The sequence below is a fragment of the Phycomyces blakesleeanus genome (genome assembly GCF_001638985.1).
Source record: "Phycomyces blakesleeanus NRRL 1555(-) unplaced genomic scaffold PHYBLscaffold_4, whole genome shotgun sequence".
Lineage (NCBI taxonomy): Eukaryota > Fungi > Mucoromycota > Mucoromycetes > Mucorales > Phycomycetaceae > Phycomyces > Phycomyces blakesleeanus.
In genome coordinates this window covers 853,574-876,171 of record NW_017265137.1, presented here as the reverse complement: position 1 = coordinate 876,171, position 22,598 = coordinate 853,574, and the positions used below count along the sequence as shown (strand labels likewise).

General features: G+C 37.6%; 9 protein-coding genes across 9 annotated transcripts; 3 read left to right on the top strand and 6 right to left on the bottom strand.

Annotated features, from left to right (window-relative positions):
- Positions 1 to 837: 837 nt before the first annotated feature.
- Positions 838 to 1,813, bottom strand: PHYBLDRAFT_108103 (hypothetical protein; the record flags this gene model as incomplete). The annotated part of the gene is made up of 4 exons (XM_018428030.1): positions 838 to 1,101; positions 1,227 to 1,310; positions 1,376 to 1,460; positions 1,521 to 1,813. The coding sequence occupies 4 exons, from the start codon at positions 1,811 to 1,813 to the stop codon at positions 838 to 840; spliced, it is 726 nt and encodes a 241-aa protein (XP_018295523.1).
- A 134-nt stretch (positions 1,814 to 1,947) lies between these two features.
- PHYBLDRAFT_122405 (hypothetical protein) lies at positions 1,948 to 3,062 on the top strand. The gene is made up of 4 exons (XM_018428870.1): positions 1,948 to 2,286; positions 2,375 to 2,494; positions 2,552 to 2,681; positions 2,767 to 3,062. The coding sequence occupies exons 1-4, from the start codon at positions 2,133 to 2,135 to the stop codon at positions 2,984 to 2,986; spliced, it is 624 nt and encodes a 207-aa protein (XP_018295522.1). The 5' UTR covers positions 1,948 to 2,132; the 3' UTR covers positions 2,987 to 3,062.
- Positions 3,063 to 4,444: 1,382 nt separating this feature from the next.
- PHYBLDRAFT_179874 (Homeodomain-like DNA binding domain-containing transcription factor) lies at positions 4,445 to 5,089 on the bottom strand (the record flags this gene model as incomplete). The annotated part of the gene is made up of 1 exon (XM_018438225.1): positions 4,445 to 5,089. One exon carries the CDS (start codon positions 5,087 to 5,089, stop codon positions 4,562 to 4,564), a length of 528 nt encoding a protein of 175 aa, XP_018295521.1. The 3' UTR covers positions 4,445 to 4,561.
- A 2,950-nt stretch (positions 5,090 to 8,039) lies between these two features.
- Positions 8,040 to 9,131, bottom strand: PHYBLDRAFT_185512 (hypothetical protein; the record flags this gene model as incomplete). Its single annotated transcript, XM_018439086.1, has 4 exons — positions 8,040 to 8,500; positions 8,589 to 8,820; positions 8,886 to 8,968; positions 9,038 to 9,131. 4 exons carry the CDS (start codon positions 9,129 to 9,131, stop codon positions 8,151 to 8,153), a joined length of 759 nt encoding a protein of 252 aa, XP_018295520.1. The 3' UTR covers positions 8,040 to 8,150.
- Positions 9,132 to 10,189: 1,058 nt separating this feature from the next.
- PHYBLDRAFT_141366 (hypothetical protein) lies at positions 10,190 to 13,946 on the top strand (the record flags this gene model as incomplete). Its single annotated transcript, XM_018430579.1, has 12 exons — positions 10,190 to 10,278; positions 10,393 to 10,426; positions 10,523 to 10,665; positions 10,750 to 10,875; positions 10,962 to 11,046; positions 11,130 to 11,396; positions 11,672 to 11,702; positions 11,832 to 11,964; positions 12,145 to 13,107; positions 13,199 to 13,291; positions 13,371 to 13,522; positions 13,633 to 13,946. 12 exons carry the CDS (start codon positions 10,190 to 10,192, stop codon positions 13,944 to 13,946), a joined length of 2,430 nt encoding a protein of 809 aa, XP_018295519.1.
- Positions 13,947 to 14,140: 194 nt separating this feature from the next.
- On the bottom strand, positions 14,141 to 15,274 carry PHYBLDRAFT_141365 (hypothetical protein; the record flags this gene model as incomplete). Its single annotated transcript, XM_018430578.1, has 1 exon — positions 14,141 to 15,274. One exon carries the CDS (start codon positions 15,272 to 15,274, stop codon positions 14,141 to 14,143), a length of 1,134 nt encoding a protein of 377 aa, XP_018295518.1.
- Positions 15,275 to 16,122: 848 nt separating this feature from the next.
- PHYBLDRAFT_179872 (hypothetical protein) lies at positions 16,123 to 17,789 on the top strand. The gene is made up of 7 exons (XM_018438224.1): positions 16,123 to 16,242; positions 16,333 to 16,493; positions 16,602 to 16,677; positions 16,825 to 16,901; positions 16,979 to 17,120; positions 17,194 to 17,455; positions 17,568 to 17,789. Exons 1-7 carry the CDS (start codon positions 16,142 to 16,144, stop codon positions 17,715 to 17,717), a joined length of 969 nt encoding a protein of 322 aa, XP_018295517.1. The 5' UTR covers positions 16,123 to 16,141; the 3' UTR covers positions 17,718 to 17,789.
- On the bottom strand, positions 17,763 to 19,900 carry PHYBLDRAFT_122397 (hypothetical protein). Its single transcript, XM_018428869.1, has 4 exons — positions 19,815 to 19,900; positions 19,433 to 19,758; positions 18,146 to 19,356; positions 17,763 to 18,064 (listed from the first exon to the last, which is right to left on the bottom strand). The coding sequence occupies exons 2-4, from the start codon at positions 19,666 to 19,668 to the stop codon at positions 17,913 to 17,915; spliced, it is 1,599 nt and encodes a 532-aa protein (XP_018295516.1). The 5' UTR covers positions 19,669 to 19,758; positions 19,815 to 19,900; the 3' UTR covers positions 17,763 to 17,912.
- A 33-nt stretch (positions 19,901 to 19,933) lies between these two features.
- On the bottom strand, positions 19,934 to 22,000 carry PHYBLDRAFT_131156 (hypothetical protein). The gene is made up of 5 exons (XM_018429407.1): positions 21,561 to 22,000; positions 21,253 to 21,490; positions 20,756 to 20,833; positions 20,369 to 20,712; positions 19,934 to 20,270 (listed from the first exon to the last, which is right to left on the bottom strand). The coding sequence occupies exons 1-5, from the start codon at positions 21,855 to 21,857 to the stop codon at positions 20,163 to 20,165; spliced, it is 1,065 nt and encodes a 354-aa protein (XP_018295515.1). The 5' UTR covers positions 21,858 to 22,000; the 3' UTR covers positions 19,934 to 20,162.
- Positions 22,001 to 22,598: the final 598 nt, after the last annotated feature.

Below are 22,598 nucleotides of genomic sequence, written 5' to 3'. Positions count from 1 at the left end.
GGGGTGACTTCTTGGTTGGAAGCTCACTAGGCTGTACAAGCTCTATAATGGCTACGGGATCTTCTGGCTCAGTGGCTGATTGCGCAGGTTCATTAGGTCGTGGAATGGATGCCTTTTCATCTTCTTTGTGCTGTGAAAAGAACTCTAATGTTACTGGAGATAAGCTTTGTTCATCCTGTGAAGAGTCCTCGTCCTCATTACTCAACCACTTCATTGTGAAGAAGACAAGCAAAAGAATAAAAATAAATAAAATAAAGTGAAATAAAATAAATATATATAATATTTAAAAAAAATTTAAAGATATTATATATATATTATTTGTATAAAAATTGTTCTTCAATTTTTTTAAAAAAATAATCGTATATTTGTTTGCAGTGTGTAATGTATAGTGTATAATGTATAGTGTATAAGGTGTGCGTGCGTGTGTGGTGCGTGTGTAGTGTGTGTGTGTCTTTTGGTTGGACATTTTCCGAGAAAATGTATCAGTAACACAATACCATATTATTATATTCTTTTTCTAAAAGACGAATAAAAAGCAGTCGCAGTAGTCGTTTTGTTTTTTCCTATCTCTTCTTCAACGCTTCAAGGCGTTTGGCAAGATCATCAAAGCTATCTGCTGCAGGTTTGCTTGCAGGGGAGGTATTAATAGGCTTCTTGAGCGGTAAGTTAGTGGGTATTTCCGGTAAATCAAATGTAGGAGAAGGAGAGCGTGCGATTGGCTGTAAAAGAAAGAAAGTTTTAATTCCTCTCTTACTAGCAATAATGCATTGAAGTTCTTTTTTTTCCCTTACCAGCTGGGTCTGAGTTCTAGGTGTTGCCAAAACAGGTGGTTCTCTTTCAGCTTCTTGGTGAACCTGGTTTTATAATAGAAATTATATAAAGATCAGTAGTACTGTTTGTAGACATCTCACATACCTTTTCAGCAATACCACCACTAGGTGTGTCATCATCATCATTGTCGTCGAAATCACCATCGTTGTATGTTTGTTCCCGAGCAAGAACATCTGAAACCCATCCAACATCGTATGACTTTGCGATTTCTTCCAAGTATCGTTCCACCAAGAAGGCATCGGGTGCGTTGACCTGCATCTTGGATATAACCTAATCAATTGAATTTATAAGATAATGGTAATGATGCTACTAATAATCTCGGGGCACTTTTTTTTCCTTTAAAAATAATAATAGTAATAGTAATAATTTTAATAGTTATATTGTTCTTTATTTACCCTCGGGTTCACTTGATTCTCAGTGTTGTCCAAAGCAGAAAGCACAAATTCCTTTCCAAAACGAAAGGCAAGCTGATCCCTGACCTATAAGTTTAAGGCTCAGTAATTTTACATGCTATCAAGTTTTATCCATTTTTATTCCGCTTTACCACACCAAGCTCTTTGACTTCATCTGCGCGAGGTGTAGCCCAAATAATAGTATGCACTGCCTCCGAGATACCGGGATCGCATACCCTACGTTATCTAGCATCAGCACTGATATTCTTATATAGCCATCATAATTATAATTATGACATAGTATAACATAATAAAGAATGGAAACTAGCTTGCCTGTATTGCTCAATCAGCCCAAATCTAGCCAGCAAAAGATCGCAGTAAAGTTCTAGAATCTCCATGGCCTCCATCAACAGATCCTCTCGAATAATATGCTCTACTCGTATACGCGCACTCTCAACCTTTCCTTTTTCCAAAAGAGTTGCAATCTCTCTTCTCTGGTGCTGATTGAGTGAGTTCTTCTTAGCTTGAAGCATCTTCAGACGGTTTATGGCCAGCTTAAGCTGAACCTTTAGACGTGTAGGAGCGAACATTGAGCAAGTCAGAAAAAGAGAGGTTCAATAAAACGAGACAAGTCCCCTTTGTTCTCTTTCCATTTTTCTTTACAGCACGTGATTTCTGCCTCTAGGCATTGCCCGAATCATAATTACTTCTTTTTTAGCGATGGAAAGTACAGAATCAAGGCATCAAACTGAAAGAGAAAAAACGATTCGTTTGGTGAGATCATCTCCTAGAGACGAATCATTTACATCCTTCCAACAAGGATCAGTACCCCAGAGAGATGACAAGATTCGCTTACTAGATGGCGAGAACAGTCCTCAGAATATTGCCCTTTATGGCTTCTTACTTGGCATGGTCTGTAGTGGAGGTCTGCTCTTAGTGATCTTGGGAAAATTGGAATGGAACATCCAACATCTTGGCATCTACATTGCTGCCCTTGCCCTATTTCATTTCTTGGAATACATCGCCACAGCTCTCTTTAATCCAGACAAACTTAGTCTGGACTGTAAGTTTCTCTTCTTTGAATAGTAAAAAAAAGTAAATAGAGCATTATAAAGTTTAAATATCTGTTTACCTATTTATGCACTTTATAGCTTTCTTGATTGATCACAGTCCTCACTACCACGCTGCTCATGCTGCTTCAATTATTGAATTTATCATCGAGTATCTCTTCTTTCCTTCATATAAACGATTCGGTTTATTGAGCTGGCTAGGTAAACCCAAACCTTAATCGATATACTGGAATATATTCTCAATAACAATTTACCTAGGTCTATTTCTCCTTGTGCTTGGGCAGGGATGCCGCACAGTGGCTATGTTCTCTGCCAGACATAACTTCTCGCATCACATCGTAGATTACAAGTCTCAAGACCACGTCTTGGTTAAACATGGTATTTACAGGTAACTGCTGTTTTTATTAAGACGTTGTTTAATATATATCTTGTAAAAAAACTCATTTTTTGTTTTGTTTTTGTTTCTACCATAGTATTATGCGCCATCCTTCTTACTTTGGATTCTACTGGTGGGCTGTTGGTGCCCAATTTCTCCTGATGAACCCTATTTGTCTTGGCCTGTTTGTATATTGGCTTCACAAATTCTTTTCTGAACGCATCGCCTACGAAGAACACACGTTGAATCGTTTCTTTGGCCCGGAGTGGGTTATTTACAAGACGAAAACACCTACTTGGATGCCGTTAATCCCTTAGACACAGTTATTGCATTTTGAGTACATACTTATACAATATAAAGATTTATAAAAACTTATTTATCTCTTATTCACTCAAACACATATATAATAGCCTTCATTACCTTTATTTTCATTGAACCAGGGATTAAACATGTTTATAAGGCGTGCTTAGACTATGTTGCTCCACAGACTGACAGTAAATATATTATCAATCGAGCCTTATTATATCCTTGAACCCTTTGGCAATTATGCTCTATCTATGTAACCACAGAAAAAGAAAAGGCAGTCCAGGGAATCATTAGGACCATCTATTTTCTTTCCGTGGTGTTAGTGTTACTTTTTTATTTAAATAAAATAATTAAATATTAAGAAAGAAATAAGTAGTATATATTTTAGAGCTGTACAATATGCTTTATATGATTTCCAAGTAGAATATTTTATCGAAAGCTTGTTGTACCTTTTCACTTCGTATTTTGGTGCTACTTCCGTAAACTTTATCAAGTTTACTACTAGTTAGCTACAAAGTCATTAACCTCCAATCTCAAAATATGAAAGCACTATATGATTGATTAGTGTTTAACTAATTTTGCGGAAAATTTGGACACTGTCAAAAACAAACTTTTTTTTTAGATTTCTGAGGGGTGATATGTAATACAAAATAGAGCGACTCGGTTACTCTTTATGGAGCACAAGGTTATACAAACAAAATGAATAAGAAGCCTAAAATTACAATGGAACGTCCATCAGTGTTATGATCCGCTTGGTTAAAATATTAAAGATTTTATTATTCAATTATCAAGAATTTCTCAATATTTCTGTGATTAATCTTAATATATTAGTGCCATTATTTCATACAAGTTTCTAAGAAGAAATTTGGCATTTGTTTTTTGAATTTGAAAGATATTTACCATATTTATTATGAAAAAATATTAGAGAGAGTACTACCTTGTAAAAATTTAAAATATTTATGCAGTAACGTCCTGACAAAGGGTGTATATTTTAGCAGCCTCATATTCTCTATTACTCCTCGTCCTCTTCTAATACTTTGTTCCAAAATAACATAATCCAACTTTTCACAAATCAAACTGCAATCACAGTTGGAATATAAAATGTGTCTTTGAAGATTTGAGTTAAAGTTACATTTTAATAATCATATGTTGGAATATAAACCACTTTAATTTTTTATTTTATACAAAAGGAAATTTAAACAGAGTATTGTTTTTACCATTTTTACTGCCCACATGCATTGTTACAATCATTTTTTTAAAGCAGATACTATAGTGCATATACGTTATGGTTGCTAAGATACTGAGAGAATCTCTACATATGATACATATATTATAAGAACTTTGACCTTTTACTTTATTTGTAATCTTCCTTTTCGATACCACAAAGGAAGTTATTTACAGAACCATATGGATCAAAATAAATTCCAGATGATTCAAACCATATTGAGTGTCTTTATACAGATGTTTTTCAAGTGTTTAAATATCGCTATCTTCATATATTATCATAATAATTATTAAAATTAAGAGTACTTAACTACTGATGATATTTCTGTTGATTCATTTCAATATATTTTATTTTTTACCTTTCAACTTTTCTTGAACTTCTGGGACCTCGGATTTGCCCGAAGTCTTTTCATTCCGCGGCCAGTTGTCTTGATTGATTTCCTTTTCATTACGCTTTGCACCCACCCTCTCGAGAATTTCATAGCTGGAGCAATTGATGGATCTGATTTTACAATCTCAATGGCCAGTCTCTGCAAAGTCGTCTGGTTAACTGGTATACGCGCTTTTTTCAGAGTTTCAGCTTCTACAGCAAGCCTGTCTTCGAGAGCTGGTGCAGCAGAAGGAACAAAATGTTTACAGCCATGCTGATGGGGTGCTGACATCTTGATTTTGGATCGGGATTCTTCAGAAATAATCCGTTTGATAGTGGTATGGGAAAGAGGTTTCCAAACTCCCTCTTTTTGGAATTGCTCAAATGCCCACACTCCAAGATCATGCAAAGTGAGATTACTGCTGTCTTCCTTTTCAATTATAGCTTCTTTCTGCTCGCGAGTAAGTGAAATTCTTTCCTTCTTGTCTGGTTGTGGGCCAGCATTGTTGATGATTGACATTTGAATTTTACAAGTGTAAAAAGTGTTTTACTTCAAGTTGGAAATTATACTAAAATTTGATACACAAACGTTAAACTCCGAAATATTATATACCGGATTTCCACTTCAAAAAAAAAATGAGAAAACCAAAGCTTTTTTTGGGAAGGTCTTTAGTTAAATTTGAAAAGGTCTTTTTTGTCCTTTAAAAATGGGATATTTATTTATTTTTTAAAAAAATTATATATATTTCTTCTTCACCTAGGCATTTACTAAAAAAACTAATGCTGTGATCAACCCAGACTTCACAATTGTCTTTGCAGATTTGTTTACTACAATCGCTAATATGCTTTACAAGCTGATCAACTGAGAGACCAGGTTGTCTTCTAACCAAACCTTTTAACTTTGAAAAACATTCTTCCAAGGGGCTCAACAAGGGACTATATTGCGGAAGAAAATAAACACTGTGCTTCGTATGGCTGTAGAAGTAGTCTTTTACAAGTTTGGCTGTATGTATGTCAGTGCTGTCCATGATGAAGTGGCGGGGAACAGTATTGTCTCTGTCTAAACTTTCTACAATTTGCTTGATAAATTGAAGGAATAGTTGTGCGTTTGTACCACATGCAACCATTTTTGCCGTAACGTTTTCAACACCTTGAAATGATATGGCTGTCATAATTGTGATATTCAATGCTCGTTTGGTTTTCGTCCTGACAACAGCGTTTGACCCCTTTTTGGACCATCCTTTTCCACGAATCAAGTTGGCATTGAATCCTGCTTCATCAACAAAAATGCAATTTTTGTAGGATATGCCAAGTTCCTGGAGCATGCGGACAAATTCAAATCTACTTTTGATCACATTTGGCGTATTTCTCTTCTCTTCAACAGGCTTCGTTCTTTTCAATGTAAATCCAACCTTTGCATATATGTGCTTGTGAATTTGCTGAGGAGATATGCCAGCATCTTGAAGACCAGGGAAATGCTCCAGTAACTTGTCCTTAATAATCCCAACGGATAACTGAAAGTCTTCATCAAGAACGTTTTGGATAAACTTGGTATGTTCTTCTCTGAGCTTTACGTTTTCTTCAACTCGTCCTCCTCTTGGCAAGTTGTCGACTGTTGGTCTTTCAATATAGCGTTCTACAATACTGTTGGTAGTTGACCAGTTCAAATCGAATAGCCTTGCTACCTCAGCTTTAGTCAGATCTTCTTTCAAAACTTTATCGACGATCAATTCTTTCATGTGAGAATTCTAAACTTTATTATTTCTTCTGTTCTTAGCAGAAGATGCATCGTTTGAAGCAATTCCTTTGTTGGAAGTTGTGGCTCTTGTATATGGCATTGTTGTAGATTTGAAAAAGTGGTTATAGAAAATAAAACGGAAGCTATGAAAACCATACCACTTATATAACATTTATTGTAGGTACACTATACCTTTATTTATAGTTGTGCCTGACAAATAAATATCATCATGATTTCGTCGTTTGTGTTTTATATATCCCACTTTTAAAGGACAGACATTCTCGAATTAATACCGAGACTATCCAAATTTTGATGCCAGACAGCGAGTCACAATATGAGTTGCAGTAAAATCAAAACGTCGCCTCACAGCTGAAAACGTCGTCTCCCTAGGATTAGTGTTTATTTAAGGCACATCTCACGTACATGGTTACGAGGAGGAGAAGAATACCATGATAATGGTAGAAAAATGAAAAGCTATTTGTTTCAAAATTTTATAACAGTCTTGATTATTTGACTGTGTCATCAGGTAGTCAAATAAGATAAACTTTACTACACTGTAATATATATATATATATATATATATATATATATATATGCTGATGCTCATAGTCATTTGCTTATTTGCAAATAATAAAGGCCTGGGATTAACGGATATAATATTTAACTAATAGATTTCCCACAACTACCTAAAACCAGATCAAGGCTGTATCCTTAAAGAGGTGTATTAAATTTACTACTTTTTACAAAGCAATAAACCAATCTTCGAAAAAGGTTAAACCAGCTCTAAATTTTATTTCTGTATATCACCACTCTCAGACATCAGTTATAATACACTCTCATATTCTAAGACACTATTACAACCTGGCTTTATTTCTTTGTTTTTCGTTTTTTATAAATTATTGTAGAAGTTCCAATCCAAATTGCTTGAAAGCATTTACTTCGTTACAGTTTGAAAATCATTTATAAAGTAGAAATTCTGATGTTGTCTTGAACTTACTCACCACCTATCCTTCACCAATTGTGATATGCTAGAGAAACCTGGGATAGACTCACCAGTATTATTCAAACTGGAAGTACTCCGAGAGCAAGAGAGAATGTTTCTGAGGATTTCAATGGGAGACAAAGTCTAACAAGTACAAGAATAATATGCACGCTTAGAAGAATATCGCTGATAAGAAAATTAAATTATATATATATATAACATGATTATTTCCAGGTGTTTCCGAGATACCGCTTTGGTAAGCTCTTAAATTCTTTGAAAAAGGCAGTGAATTATTTTATTATCTTTTATTTTGTGTTTAAATGAAGCTCTTTGTGCCGATCGCAAAAAAAAAGAGAAAGAAAACTTATACTTAAGAACTATAACAAAAACGGAGGTCGAACAAGAGTGAGGTATTGCAAAAAATTATTTTCATTTGTGTACTACACTCTCACATATTACGCTTGGTCTTAGCTCTAATCAGACACACTTATATATATAATATATAATAGAATCATATAAAATATTTTGATCTGCTGATATCAAATTTATATTTCATTTTTATATTTCTCCAAGAAAAATGCATGCCCAAAAGGTATTGTGTAGTAAATATACCACACAAATTAGAGTTTTATACCTTGTATAAAAAATGAAAATTGAAGAATTGGGAAAGGTACACACTTTGTCCAAAAACACATCTCGTGTATCAAATAAGTTTGGCTCCTATAGTAACTGGTAACTGAGTTTTTGTTTACTTGCTTGTTTATTATCATAGAAGAATTTAATCAACAATGTATCACATAGTAGAATAAGTTAAGAGTATTTGATAATACGAATAATAATTAATAACTTTACAAAGTTATTTTAAACAGTCTTAGCGGGATATTTGACTGTTCCAGTGCAGGTAGAAGACGCGACAGCCTCGACAGGTACATAGGTGCTTGAGCCTTTGACATTAAAGTAGAGCCAGATCTCGCTCAAAGTACCGCTAGAGCAGGTGATCTTGGGTGTATACCCAGTGCTGCTCTTAATTGCAGCAATAATGGCAGTTGCAGTGTATGAGCCACCGGGAGTAATTCCTGCTTTCGAGAGAATACTGTAAAGGTTGTATGTAGAGCGGAGCTCAAGAACCTTGGAAAAGTAAGTGTACATGTCTTGGTACTGAGTGTAAGAAGAACCAAAGCAGTCAGGGTCCAAAGTTGTAACACAAGTTCCTGTTTTCGAACAAGGTAAATGTTTAGTCAAAGACAGTATATATATATATATATATATACTTGCAAGCTGCAAAGAATGTAAACTTACCATGCTTGTCCCATTCGTGAGTCCAGAAGGTACTGTCGTCGCCAGTGTAAGAAGGCCAGTAGGTGGTCATTTGGGTATAGAGGCTCGAATTACCGCTCTTTACGAGAGGACCAACATTGGAGTAAGCACGAGTGGAATCACAACCACTGCTAGATGTCAAACCACCAGAACAGGTATCAGGCCAAAGGCCATGGAGAGTAAATTCTTTTGTTGGTCCATAACCAGTCAACCACTAAAAAAAACGTTTAATTAATTTCACATTTTGATTGGATCAGTACTAAAGAGTAAACCACACACCTGTTGAACGAGAACAAGAAGACCATAAGTAGGAGAGCAGCAAGAATCACTTGCAGCAGTAGTACTGCAAGACAAAGCAGTGACTATAAAAAGAAAAAGACAAAAGATAATGTCAGTCTTGCGGTATCAATTAAGTACCCGACTATACATACGAGAGCAAGTATCTGCTCTAGCTTTTAGAAGAGGGCTAGCAGACACCAGAGAAGTGAGGGCCAGAATACTTGTAGCGGTAGCGAAGAACTTCATTGTTGAGGATACTTTCTTACAACAATCCAGAAATTAGCAAGCTTTATATATATGAATTTTCGAAATTTTTTGTAAGATACTCTCTATATTAAAAAGGGGAATAATCGATAGGTTTAGCAATTGATAACTTTCTCTGTATCGCTATTAGATGAAAGTGTAATACTTAAATACAAGGTAGTGTATATACAGTTCTCATCCTATCGTTTCCAACATGCATTCAGCTTATAGGATGTATATTTGCATGACAAATGTGTATAATCGAACAATCCTGTGCTTCAAGTGATACCCTTTGGGCCTATCAGATATAATTATAATCCACATGGACATCTTTTTTATGCAACGCAAGCACGATTGGTACTATCTCCAGTCCGCGGAAAAGGTTTTGAGCAATTTAATATATGATTATGGGAACTTTAAGATACGTCAAATCAGATTACTCAAGCCAAGCCTTGAGTAACTAGACATATTCATTAACTATTAGAGTATTATTGTCAAAAAGGAGAAGATAATGTACAAATATGGGTAATTGTAGTTGTGTATCATTTTGTATTGTGCAACCATTTCTGAAAATGCTCATTAATCGCCACAACCTACTCTTTTCAGCCTTCGATATGTAGGTACAACCAGATGCTGTACCACAATAATACTAAGATAATATTTTACCTTCATAGTACTATAGAAAAAGTAAATAAAAGTATATACAAGCTACTAATATACAAGTTAAAAAGTCTATTTTATTGTACCCTCCCCAAAATAAGACAAAAATAAAGAAAAGGATTGGGTGAACTTTTAAAGTCTTAGTAAGCACGCGTGTGATAATTCATCAGTAATATCAATCAATAGTTGGATAGTGCTTTACATAATACATATACAAAAAAATCAAAGAAGTTTATCATAGTAATGTTAATAATAATGTTATATTCCCTTTGTCCATTATGATCTATACCTTGACCAACCGTCACAAAGGATCTCAATTAATGGAATGACGGACTTTTATTTTATTTTGTTCTTCGTCTCTTTTTCTCTGTATACTATTTTACAGTTTTACTTTGCAGAACATGCACGCACTAGATCGAGACACAATTCGTTTGCTTGATGCAGGCCAAATCATTGTAGATTTGGATGCTATTGTTAAAGAGCTCATCGAGTGCGTATATATACATGTATATTTACAAATTTAAGAAAAGCGAATATGCATACAATATACATATAGACATAAAAAATAGTTTTAAGGATCAATAGCATGACTGAAATGCATTAGGAATTCACTCGATGCTCATGCCAAATCTATCGATGTCCAAATGTCCCAAAATGGATTCGAACAAATACAGGCAAAAAATATTGCTATTTAGTTTTATGGGTCAATACCTGACCTTTTATTATTTTGTCAGGTCAAAGACAATGGATCTGGTATCCTCGAAGAGGATCGTTTACATATGACGAAATGTCATTGGACTTCCAAAATTAGTCGCTTTGAAGATATTAATAATGTTTCTACGTTTGGATTTAGAGGCAAGTTTATACAAAGCCCTGTGTATATTAAGAAAGTATACACATACATGCATATGCTGAGACCTATAATTTAAGAAAGAAAGAAGAAAGAAGTTTTGATACAAAGTTCTATGATAGGCGAAGCCTTGCATTCCATATGTGCCATCTCTAATACTGTCTCTATTACCACAAAGACGGATGATGATGATGTAGCAAGATGCTATACATGCAATAGTAATGGTGATATTATAAAGTAATGCTAAAAAACAGATTGCTATCTCTGTCCAGTAAAACAATACTGTTCTTATATATACATTTTCATTCGAACTCGTTTTTCAGAAATACTGCATCTCCTACGATTTCCAGCACTGGAACTATAGTAGCAGTCAATCAGCCATTTTGTAGCATTCCTGTACGAAGACAGGTACAAGAAAAAATATATATCAGATATTACAATATCTCGTTGTTCAGCTTTTCGTCTTTTGTATATATCTATCTATCTACTAGATTGCTCAAAACAATAGCACTGCTATTGTAAAAAAGGTTCTAGACTGGATCATCTTTATGGCTCTTCCTCGTCCAGATGTTCGATTTTCATTTCTTTCTTTCAAAGATTCGAAAATGTCTCGTGAAAAAATTTGGATCAAACCAGTAGCAAAAAATCTTATTGATAATATAACTACGGTATATGGTGTCAGCTTGACTGATATGATTCAGTACTACACGATCAGCAATACAGATACAGCACCATTTACCCTTCAATGCCTTCTTCCTGTACCCAATGCAGGCAAGCTAAATATATGAATGATAAAACAGTACTTTGTAATTAATCTGTTTCTTTATTTTAAAGATCCCAAAGTGATATATAAAGGTGATAGAGTCTTTATTTACTGTAACTCAAGACCTATCCAATATGTAAAATCAGAACTGAGTGATCTAGTAGCGCTGGTCAAAAATAGGTTCAATCAAACAATTCAACATGAACAGAGTTAGTATATAAAATGACTAGCATTAATGAGTGGAACATTAATGTAATCAACTGATTTAAGCAACAACAACAAGAAACCAGAAACCGTTTATGTATATTGATATAAAAATTCAACCAGACCAATATGATGGTGAGATATTCAACAGCATTAAACAAAACGCTAAAAATGTGAATTGACTATGGTTCCCCACCCTCACTTCTTTTTTTTTTTAAAAAAAAAGTCAATATCGAACCTAACAAAACTGCCGTTATATTTCACAATCGACAATCTATTATCAATCTAATGGAAAGTTTACTTAACAAGATATACACTGGACCTGATTTAGACTCATCCGAAAACAGTAGTCTATCAGCGTAAGAAAAGAGATATGAAAGTAAATATATATGTATATATATCTCTAATCATTATTTTTATTGGTTGGGGTAGAACACGTGAGAGAAAATATACTTCGAGAGAGAGATCTATAGGTATGAATGACTGGTATATACATATATAATCCAAAACAATTCTTACCGGTCTATAGATTTATACAGTTCACCATCCCAGGAAGTCAATAGTGACGATTCTGATTCTGATTCTAAAGCCGAAACCGAGGAAAAAACCAACCCATGGGAGTTCACCATGTTTAGCTCTTCAGAGGAGGGAAACGATGTATATGAACTGGAGTCCAGTACAGATTATTCTGAACTAGGATATAAAGTACCGTCATATATGGAGTGGTCTACGACAAACAGCAGCCAAAAAAATTCAGATAAATCCACTCATTCATCTACCGAGCTTCAAGGTTCAGACGTGTGGGACATTGGTATCAGTACTGATAAATCTAATGATCGTGTGAATCGTGGTACAGAAAGTGAGCAAAATATCTCAGCTCTTCCCAGAAGACACAAAAACACTAGGCAACCACAAGTAATTTCTTGGTATGGAGAGTCTTCATCTAATATTCCCTTGAAACGAACTCCAAGTCCCGAAAATATTCAAGATCCAAAGCGACCGGCTATTCCAATAGCTACATCAAGCGGCAGTAAAGAAAGAAGTAGCAAGCATGCTAAAAATGATTATATTATGTGGGGAGTCCCCCGAGAAAGATCCCTGGATATGACCAACACATCTTCCCTGGAAACCCCGGACCGTCTTTCTTCCAAGCCAGTACCACACTCTACCGGTGTACCACGGCATCGCACCATTACGGGTTTTCTATCTGAGAAACCTAAATCAGTAAAGACACACTCTGCCAATACACTTAATAATGAAATGACAGTAAAAGTGGACCACGAAAGGCTCTCAAAGTATCAACGTGGACAATACAGAAGAAACCATTTTCACCGACGATCTATGGAAGATTATTACATGTCCACAGAGCCAAGTGTACAATCTACTATTGCTGTTTTTAACAGTCCACAGCTGGGTCGCCAGTCGCTTTCTGTTTATGTACTTTATGAAATAATTCACTTAGGAAAGTGTATCGAGCAGATAGGAGTGGTTCATACTAAAAGGTACACTAAAAAAAACTTGGACATTAGTAATGAGCTTTGTATAACAGTTAATACGAATTGTATCGACTTTATTATTTTTTATATACAACAGAGCTCAGTCTATTCAGGAGTTTACCAAATTAATGAATACACACAAACTTGGCTGTGATATTGTTCTTGAGACACCTGTAAACATAATACAAAGGTTTGAAATATTTTCAAGAGAAAAGAATGTTTTTAAATATACATTGGTATTAATTATTAATATTATTGTCTTCTTCTAGCTCACACGATATACATTTCCAAACCCTATTGAGTCTTATGGGTTATCAAAAACAGGTTCAAGAAAATGGAATTGCACAATCAGAAAAGACATACACTGTAATAACTGACCCACGTATTGTGAATAATGGCTTTAATGTTCGATGGCATAGAGGTAAATTGACTGTTTTAAGATGTTCTTACTTTTCTTACTTTTATATCTCAATCTTCAAATCGCTGTTTTTCTTTATGCTTTCTATGCTAACATAATTTATCAAATTTAAGACTCTCACAGTGGTGAAGTGAAGGTTCAAATATTGGCAATATGCTCAATACCATACTATGGTCCATCAGACTGGCGAGATTTATTGGAAAATATTCGTCAGAATCCCAACGCACCGTTCGGTCACATTCGACCTAACAAAGCGATCGAATATCTCGCCACTAAGGCTTATTCGACCAGCGATGATACACCCGTTCCTCTTGAGCCACTACTTCGTGGTCTTTCGTGGCAGGATTCTATCGGCAAATATGAAATCACGCCCACTTATTCTCACACCATTGCCTATTCGCTTTCTGGATCTATACATTGCTCGTAGCCCATATTTTATAAATAACCAGGCGTTGTTTAACATATGTCTATTTGCTCTTGATCATATACACATAAAGAAAATTACAGAATAATGGAAATAATATAATTATAATAAAAAAGCAAGATAGTATATAAGATAATAAAGTAAATGTGGAATATACAAGAAAAAAACTTGCACAGGAAATTAAGTAGTGAAGCCAATTATTTCTTTGGTTTGAAAATATTGCTCATACGCTTCAAAAACGCCTTTTGCTTCCGTGGTTTGTCAGTTTCATTCTCGGAAAGCAAAATAGATTGAGCAGGTTGAATTGCAGATTCTGGATCACATTCAAGGGAATGTAACAATGACTGTAGAGTTTCCATTACTGTTTCAAGTCGACCATGTTTGACACTAGAATCTCTGGAATTGATCTGATCTTGCACAAGCTGAATACAATAGTTTAGTTCTTGGCGATCTAAAATACTGCGGAGCATCTGCATTGAAACTGTAGAATGAACGAGCATCATTAGGCAATCAAGTCGACCATATTTTGCCGCTTGCATGACAATTGAGCCTTTGTTAGTCTTTCGAGACTTTGGATCTAAAAAGTCTCCCTTGATGGTTAAGTCAGCCTTGGCTTGGTGAATCATCCAGTCCAATGTCTCGGCGTGATCTCCGTGAGCTAACAAGCCAAAGACAGGTGATTTTTGACTGGCATCAACCGCATTGATGTTTCCGCCTCGTTCAACCAAGGTTTGCAGAATTGGTAAAGATGGATCACAGAACCGGGCGCAGTAGTGCATAGGTGTCCAGCCATCACCGTCTCGCGCGTTGGGGTTTGCCTTGTGCTCTAGCAGAACCGTCAGAGAAGATAAAGGAGAACGGCAGTTGAGTAAGAGCATATGAATAGCCTGTACATTATATACGTTGCGAGCAGAGACATCTGCACCATTGGACAAAAGTAGCCTGAGGGCAGTAAGAGGGTTGCTGACATGAGATACAACAAGATGGAGAAGAGTACAGTCTGTATCAGGGTCTCGCGTATTAAGAAGGGTCGAAGGGTTTGGTGAGGCGTGTTCGATGTAGTAAGCAAGGGCAGCCACGTCGCCTTCTTCAGCAGCTTTAAATATCGAGATGGATGGTTTTGGGGAGAGTTCGGGTGTGGAAATACGTTCTGTGTTTGTTATACACCTGAGTACTAGTGCGTCGTCATCTTCACTATTGCTGTCTTCACTATTGCTATCCTCAAATGCAGCAACCTTTATATCGACTACTGGAAGGATGACATCGTCCACCATTGCGGGCGGTTTGCTCACATTCAGGGCCGCAAAAGTACGTGCAAATACAGAAGGCATTTTGTAGTGAATTATACGGGATGGGAGTAAGGTTATATATGTCAAGTACTAAGCACAGTAAAAGATATAATGAAGTAAGAGAGATGGAGAATAAGAAGGCGAGTATCTTCAAGGGATATCATGGCTTGTTGCTTTTTAAATACTCGAAAGCCAAAAATAAAATAATCAAGCGCTAGAATGTTTTCTCTTTAGTTGAAACAAAAATTTATTTGTTTAATATGCAAATATTCAACATTATTGCCCAATGTTCTTACTATGTTTTTCTCATTTGTTCTATTTCGCCATCATTTTTATGCTGTAATTCACGTTTCTCATGGAAATTATAAAATAAAGCATGGAAGTTATTCTTTACTGACCGAGGGACAACAGTAATTAACATCTTATAGAATATAAGCTTTTGTCTAACCAATTAGTGTATACTGATAAAGAATTCATGATATACAATAAATTCATTAGATTCATTTTATTTCACTTATTAAACAGCAATTATCGAATAGCCAAGTAGAAATAAATTATAACTTTTTTTCTTTTTTTTTTTTTTTTCTTTACAGTTTATATCCTAGGAGAGTATCTTGATAAAGAAGAATAGAAAAATCTGGTGATTATTACAAGCTACACTCCTTCGCATACACACATATATATATATATATATCTAATTGTATTCTTTAATTCTTTGTAAAACAAAATAAAAAGCAAAAGGAATATCAGCAAAGCTTGGACATCAAAAAAACCATGCATTGCGACGCGGATAAAGTGACGTCACGAGCATTGATCGCTCACCCAGAGAGCCAAAGACAGAGAAGAAGAAGAAGTGGAGATTGCTAAACTTTATTCTTCAAATAGTTCATCTTCATTCAAAGATTTATAATGCTCAAAGGCACTAAGAATACACTCCAAAAACTCAAGGATTCTGTAAACAGCGGAAACTATTATGAGTCTCACCAGATGTACCGCACTGTGGCACGCAGGTAAACTATCTTTATATATATATATATATATAAATGTTTTACGTGGCAAGACTTTTGAAGGTCATGTGCTGAACCCTGATAATTGATCAGATATAATAAGCAGCAGAAACATCAACATGCCATTCAACTGCTGCATGATGGAGCTGTGTCATTGATGACACATAAACAGAGTGCATCTGGCTCTGATTTGGCCAATTATATGCTTGAGACCTATAATACTGCAAATATACCTGTGGATGATGTATCACTTGGTAAATAAATGTGATTCACTGGTATACACATGTATATAAATACATGTGTGTGTGGTCGTGTGGGTGTATGGGTGTACTAGGTTGAGATTTTGATGTTGTTTATTATAGATCGCGTGGTAGAAATTTTGGGTCTTTATCCTCCCAATGAACCTGGGCGTAAATCGTTTATCAACAATGCCTTTAGGTAAAGTCAATTTGACAACATAATTATATACATACTGTGTATGTTCTTAAGAAATACAAAACAAGAGATGAAATGCATGTTCTATAGAGGAAGGAAAAAATGGTAACCAAAGTATTATGCCATATTTCTTCTTTTCTTGTACTGCAGCTGGACTCAAAAGCACGGCCAGTACCCAGAAGGAGACCCTGAACTTCATGACTATGTTGGAACTATGTTCTTCAATGGTACAGAACCAGATATTCTAGTGGAAATTTAAACAGCAAAAAGAGTTATGGGACTAATATTATGCTATGATATATAGAGGGTCGTTATGCTCCTGCAGAGGAACATCTTTTGGTGGGCACAGATCACAGTGCTGAGTTGTTGGGTAAATTGGCCTATGACTGGGCAGTAGAGGAAGGTTCACAAAGCCAGGGATTGTATATTGCTCGTGGTGCCTTACAGTAAGTTTTATAGACTCGGGGAAAAAAAAGGCTGGTTAGTTGTCTAAGAATGAAAGTGTGATGTGATGGGTAGGTATCTCGCCATGAAGAATATCCATCATGCTACTCTCGCCCTTCAGAATTTCTTGAAGTGTAGCAACCAGGCACGCACCGGAAATGCAGAAGTTCGTCGTGCACCTGCTGAGGAGCCAACTCCCGTTATTATTTATCAGGACCCTTGGTTAAATTTTTTGCAGTTGATGATCCTTACTGTACAGCGCGATGCTACTGATCTCTTCCAGAGTCTCCGTAGTACATACGCTCAGATGTACCGTGAACACAAAGGTTTCGAAGAGGTAATTATACAAGAATTGGGATATAATTTAAACTATAAAAAAGTTAGAAAGTAGGATTACTAACGTAAAAGGTGTTACACGTATTATTATGACTATGACTTTTAAAACAAAGCTGCTCGATGACATTGGCAATGTTTTCTTTGATATCCCCAAACCACGCAAGCAATCCAACTCTCTCCAGGATATGCTGAGCAGTCTATTTAATGCCCCCTCTGCACCTGCCATTTCTGCAGGTAGCTCATCTGGCATGGAACTTGATTAAAGCCATGTACACAAACACAAACACTTATAAATACATAAAATAAATACAGTTGACAAAAGGCATTTTTTTTGTAAAACATTGCTATAGTTCTGATAATCTTTGTAAAAAGAATACAGAAGAATACCGCTATTTATTTTATTTGTAACAAACCAAGAGAAACAATGTCTTGGGTTTTTGATATTTCATTTCTTTGTATTACTGCTTCCAAATCTTGTGTTCCAAACCCATCTCGTTGTTGGGAGCCAAACCAACACAAGCTCTGAAAATGTTCTCAATAGCAGAGCGCTGTCTGCCAAGGGCATTGACAACGGGAGTACCAGGGGTAACCAAAGGTGCCTTGAGCATATCTAATAAAAATAATAGTCATTAAATTTAAAGTCTTATCGCATCATAATAAGGTTTCTAGAAGATTGGGGTTTTCTACTTACAACTCAAGATAGAGAGAACACTTTGGAAACGGCTATACTTGGTCATATCACCAGTCTTGTATTCAATACGAGTCATCAATTCAGCCATAACAACAAGATCGATGATCAAAGGAGAGGCCAAGAAAGAGTCCTCGCAGATGTTGTAGATGGAAATAGACTGACGACCAGCCATGAAGATATCGCACTCATACTCATCCAGGGCACGCTTGGAATCGCCAACCGAAGGAACGTACTTGATCACGACAGTGTGGTCGGGATGTTCGTCCTTCTTGTAAAGCAAGTGATTGGCAGCAACCATATCATCTACGACAGTAGACTTGGAGATTTCCTTGGAGCGGAATTGCTTGTGCGACGACAAGTTCTTGCCATCGTTGTTACCCAAGTGGTTGTACGAGGTAATTGCGACGGGCTTAATACCAGCATTCACAAGGAAATCCACGATAGCCGACTTGAACTTGGTCTGACCGGACTTGAAATCGTCACCACCGATGAATGCACGTTCACGTTCGGCTAAGGCCAAAAGACCAGGAACAAAGGTGTTCTGAGGAGAACCGTTGATGAAAGGAACACCTTCTTCGATACAAGCCAAAGCAAAGATGGATGAAGGAGCAACCTCGTCGTGGGAGGAAGCCACGGCTGCCAAGAAGTTCTCGGGGGTGTCGTTCACACCAGGGATGAGATCAGCATAACGCTCTGTGTTGGCGGTCCAGACGACGACAACCTTGTCGAGGTTGTTGGCAATCTTAAAGTCACGGATGTCTTTACGGATCTTGTCACAGTGTTGACGCTTGTCGTTACCCGGCAATAAATTGTCAGCGCGATCCGACTGGTTAGCGGCAATGAAATCGGGGTAGTAGATGGAAGGCAAGGGTTTGAGGGTGGCTAATTCGTCGCGGACCTGGCGCTGGAGGTCGTACTCAAGCACCTGGGCACGCTCCATAGCATCACCAATGGAAAGTCCGGAGATATCCCATCCACCAATAACAAGATCAGTGGGGTTAACCATGGGGAGCATCTGGGACAAGGGAACGTAGACATCTTCACCCTCAGCACTAACGCCAAGACGGACAGTAGAGGCTTGAGTAAGAGAGCCAAAGTAGTTGGGGGTCTGGACACCAGACTTGGTGCGCCAGGTAATGTTGCGCTTGTGAGCGAGGATAGAGGCAGTGAGAGTAGTACCGTTGTTACCACCCCAGCCGACCATCATCAAACTTATATGACAAACAAAGTGTGATAAGTAAGAGCAGCCATGAAAGTATTTGGCACTACACTATAGTTGTATCTTACCCAACGCGGGGGACAGTGCGTTCGGTCTTAAACTGGTAAACTTGTTCGACAGGTTCGGCAACAAGGCTACCATCAGCCTTCTTGGAGACGATGGTGTTGGTGTAGGTGTACTTGGATTGGATGTGGGAGTCAGTGTACTCAACGTTAGGAGAGTTTACTTTGAAGAGAGGAGGGGACATGGTGGGAGCAGCAGTAGCAGTAGGAGCAGGGTAGGTATCGTTGTGGGGAGGAGACATCTTTTGGGGTTAGGTCACTTTTTTAGGTCTGTCACTGCAGCGCCGGTGTCCTTTGTATGGGTTGTGGGTGGAGGCTAAGAGATTGGCAAACTACATGGGCCAATACCTGATCAGGAACATGGTACAGTATTTAACAAAAGACATACCGTTTTCTACTTCTTTGTTTGTTGAGGTGTTTCGTATAGGAACACTTCTCAGTAAAATGGCAAGAATGGAAAAAGGTGGGGAGCGCGCAAAAGAATGCAGAAAAATCAAGGCCAGAGTTCGGCTTCAAATAGGCAGTGACGGAGTTTTTATTTGTCCGTAAAGGGCCGGACCCTTTGACAGAAAAGAAGATGTTCTTGACCACCTATCAGATCCTATGAAATGCTCGTTACACCTGTCTTTTATACTTATTTGATGGAATTTGAATGGGTTGGGATTACAGAATGAATTTGAATGATAAACTTCTTTTTTTTTTGGTTTTTTTTTTGGTTTTTTCTCTCTCTTTTTTTTTACGCATGGGAATTTGCCAAGTGAGACGCCAACTGAGGATCAAATGGAAGACTGGGGCGAGGCTGCACAATAGCCGTCGGACTCATTTGGCCTTGTTGGCGTACTCCCTATCACGAAAAAAAAAAGTATGAATGGAGAATTAGTTAACAGAAATAGAAAGAGTCGGAATCGTATTATATGAGAGTATTATATGTGTATAACCTACCAGTGGGTTCTTGCTATAAGAAAGTCGAATGCCTCCTTTGACTGAATTGGAAAGAGTGTTTCCATGAAGAGTTTGGAGTGCATTGGTGGCGTACACAACCTGTTCAAACTCAACAAAACACATTGGCCCTTGTGGTTTGTTACGGAAAGACAGTCTTTTATATCCAGTACAACTGGCAAACATTGCTTTGAGTTCCTCTTCATCAGTATTGGCTGGAAGGTTGCCAACATAAAGTGTATTGCAAGGCGGGTTTTGATCTGCTATGTTACCCAAATTGAATCGGGAAGCTTTGATAGCAAAGCGATTGGGTGTGTCTGGCATCGGAGGACGAAAGGAAGCCCGGTCTGTCTGAAGAGGTGTAGATTTTGAGCCATGTTCTTCCAGAACGTGTCTTGAATAGCGGCGGTTGGGGTATAAGTGGGATGACAGTCGAGCCGATGACGAGGCTGGGATCGGGCCATATAACTCCTCGACAGAATTCTCTATTACTGGTGCCCGCGACGCAAAGCTGTCCGGAAACACAGCCTGGAGGGGACTGGGGGTAAAGAGATCCATATCGTCTGCCCCATTATTAATACCAGTTCCAGTACCAGCACCAGTTCCAGTGCCGGCTCCAGTTCCAGTTCCAGCTCCAACTCCAACTCCAGTGCCAGTTCCAGCGTTAGTACCAGTGTTAATTCCAGCGCCAGTGTCAGTTCCAGAGGCAGCGGCAGAAGCAGCGGCAGAGCCAGAGTTAGAGCCTGTAGTATTAGTAGTAGTAGTAGTAGTGGCAGCAGTACCGGTGGTTGTACCGGTGGCAGGGCCAGTGCTAGCTCCAGAGCCAGTGCTTGTACTTGTACTAGTGCTAGTACCAGCGCCAGCAGGTACACCAGTGCCAGAGCCACCATTAATAGGAACCGAATAAAACGCTTCAAATGCAGTCTGAGACGAAGGAAGGAACCGTTTAGGTGTTAGGGGAACAATGACCTGAAGCTCATTGGATAATCCTCGTTTGGTGTGAAGATTCTTTTTAGCCATTTCAGCCTTAAGAAGGGATCCTTTTTCAGCGTCAACCTTGCGTCCATTCAATACATCGCGCGCCTCAAGTGCTTCCGACCGAGTACGAAACTTGGCAAACCCAATCTAAAGAATGAATGCTCTATCTATAAATCACAATGCACTAAGAAAGTAAAGCTTATTTCCTGTTGTATACCGTCTGTTTCTTGGCCTGATAGTTGACGTCTTCTTCCATATCTTTGGCAGGTACCTTGAGAGTGGCAGCCTCGAAACCAGGTGAGAAAATAAACATATTCTGGAACTCACGTTCCTGCATATCCTCTGGAAACCCCACTATAAACAGCGTTGACACTTCTTCCCCGACAGTGTTTGTTACTAGACTGCTTGACACAGAAGCTGGAAACGGGGCCAATGGACTAGGCGGTGGGATGGCTTGAGTGAATGAGGGAGCCATTGCAGAGGAGGCTGGCAATGCTTCGGGTGTGGTGGTCATGAGATGTGAAAGAATGGGGAATGAAACCAATAGTGAAGGTGTGGAATGGAAGGGAGAGAAAGAAAGAAGCTGTTTTCTTGACTGGGAATGAAACGAATAAAAAAAAGGGAAAAAGAGAACTACTCTTAAAAGAATGCTGGTTTATTCCCAAGACAAAAGATAATCGCACAGAAGACCAACTGTCCTACTTTGGTGACTAACAAATACGGCCCATTAAAAAACCGTCCATTTGGCACAAAATCGAGTCTGTTAAGTTTGGATTAAAGAGAGATAAGCTCTTATTTTAATACCTTTAAGGATAATAATAATTTTCTTTAGATATATTTCCAAGATGTTCAAGCGAACACTAATACCAATGTCATCCTCAGCGTGTTCAAAAGATAGTGAATCAATTGGATTGTGGGATCTTCGAAAAATATAAGTTTACTGCATATTGTTTCTCCTTTGTTATAGAAGCATAGCCCTAAACTAAATGCACAAAAACCAATCTAACGACAGAAAGAAATCAGCTTAATGTCTGTGCCAACACTTCTTTGAGAGGACGCTAGCATATACACACATTGTGTGTCCTATTATTAGTGTACTACCCGCAGACCCATCATCTATAATCAGATCCCTTGCTAATCTCTTAATATCTACGGCTATTTGTGGATACGTGTTTTTGTGTTGCACTAACATACACATCCGCGTCATTCGACAAGTACAGTCATTCCACTCCCAATTTTCAAACTTGAAGTGTAA

What these genes read in the sequence shown, in the direction of transcription:
- PHYBLDRAFT_122405 (XM_018428870.1), top strand. Translation starts at nt 2,133, where the DNA reads ATGGTCTGTAGTGGAGGTCTGCTCTTAGTGATCTTGGGAAAATTGGAA. An exon ending in AGACAAACTTAGTCTGGACT is followed by an intron (nt 2,287 to 2,374) that starts GTAAGTTTCTCT and finishes TGCACTTTATAG; the next exon opens with CTTTCTTGATTGATCACAGT. An exon ending in CGGTTTATTGAGCTGGCTAG is followed by an intron (nt 2,495 to 2,551) that starts GTAAACCCAAAC and finishes CAATTTACCTAG; the next exon opens with GTCTATTTCTCCTTGTGCTT.
- PHYBLDRAFT_179872 (XM_018438224.1), top strand. Translation starts at nt 16,142, where the DNA reads ATGCTCAAAGGCACTAAGAATACACTCCAAAAACTCAAGGATTCTGTA. An exon ending in TGTGGATGATGTATCACTTG is followed by an intron (nt 16,494 to 16,601) that starts GTAAATAAATGT and finishes TGTTTATTATAG; the next exon opens with ATCGCGTGGTAGAAATTTTG. An exon ending in TGGAACTATGTTCTTCAATG is followed by an intron (nt 16,902 to 16,978) that starts GTACAGAACCAG and finishes TATGATATATAG; the next exon opens with AGGGTCGTTATGCTCCTGCA.
- PHYBLDRAFT_122397 (XM_018428869.1), bottom strand. Translation starts at nt 19,668, where the DNA reads ATGTCTCCTCCCCACAACGATACCTACCCTGCTCCTACTGCTACTGCT. An exon ending in CGCACTGTCCCCCGCGTTGG is followed by an intron (nt 19,357 to 19,432) that starts GTAAGATACAAC and finishes TTGTCATATAAG; the next exon opens with TTTGATGATGGTCGGCTGGG. An exon ending in TGTTCTCTCTATCTTGAGTT is followed by an intron (nt 18,065 to 18,145) that starts GTAAGTAGAAAA and finishes TATTTTTATTAG; the next exon opens with ATATGCTCAAGGCACCTTTG.
- PHYBLDRAFT_131156 (XM_018429407.1), bottom strand. Translation starts at nt 21,857, where the DNA reads ATGACCACCACACCCGAAGCATTGCCAGCCTCCTCTGCAATGGCTCCC. An exon ending in ACCGCCGCTATTCAAGACAC is followed by an intron (nt 20,713 to 20,755) that starts GTTCTGGAAGAA and finishes CTCTTCAGACAG; the next exon opens with ACCGGGCTTCCTTTCGTCCT. An exon ending in CTTATAGCAAGAACCCACTG is followed by an intron (nt 20,271 to 20,368) that starts GTAGGTTATACA and finishes TTTTCGTGATAG; the next exon opens with GGAGTACGCCAACAAGGCCA.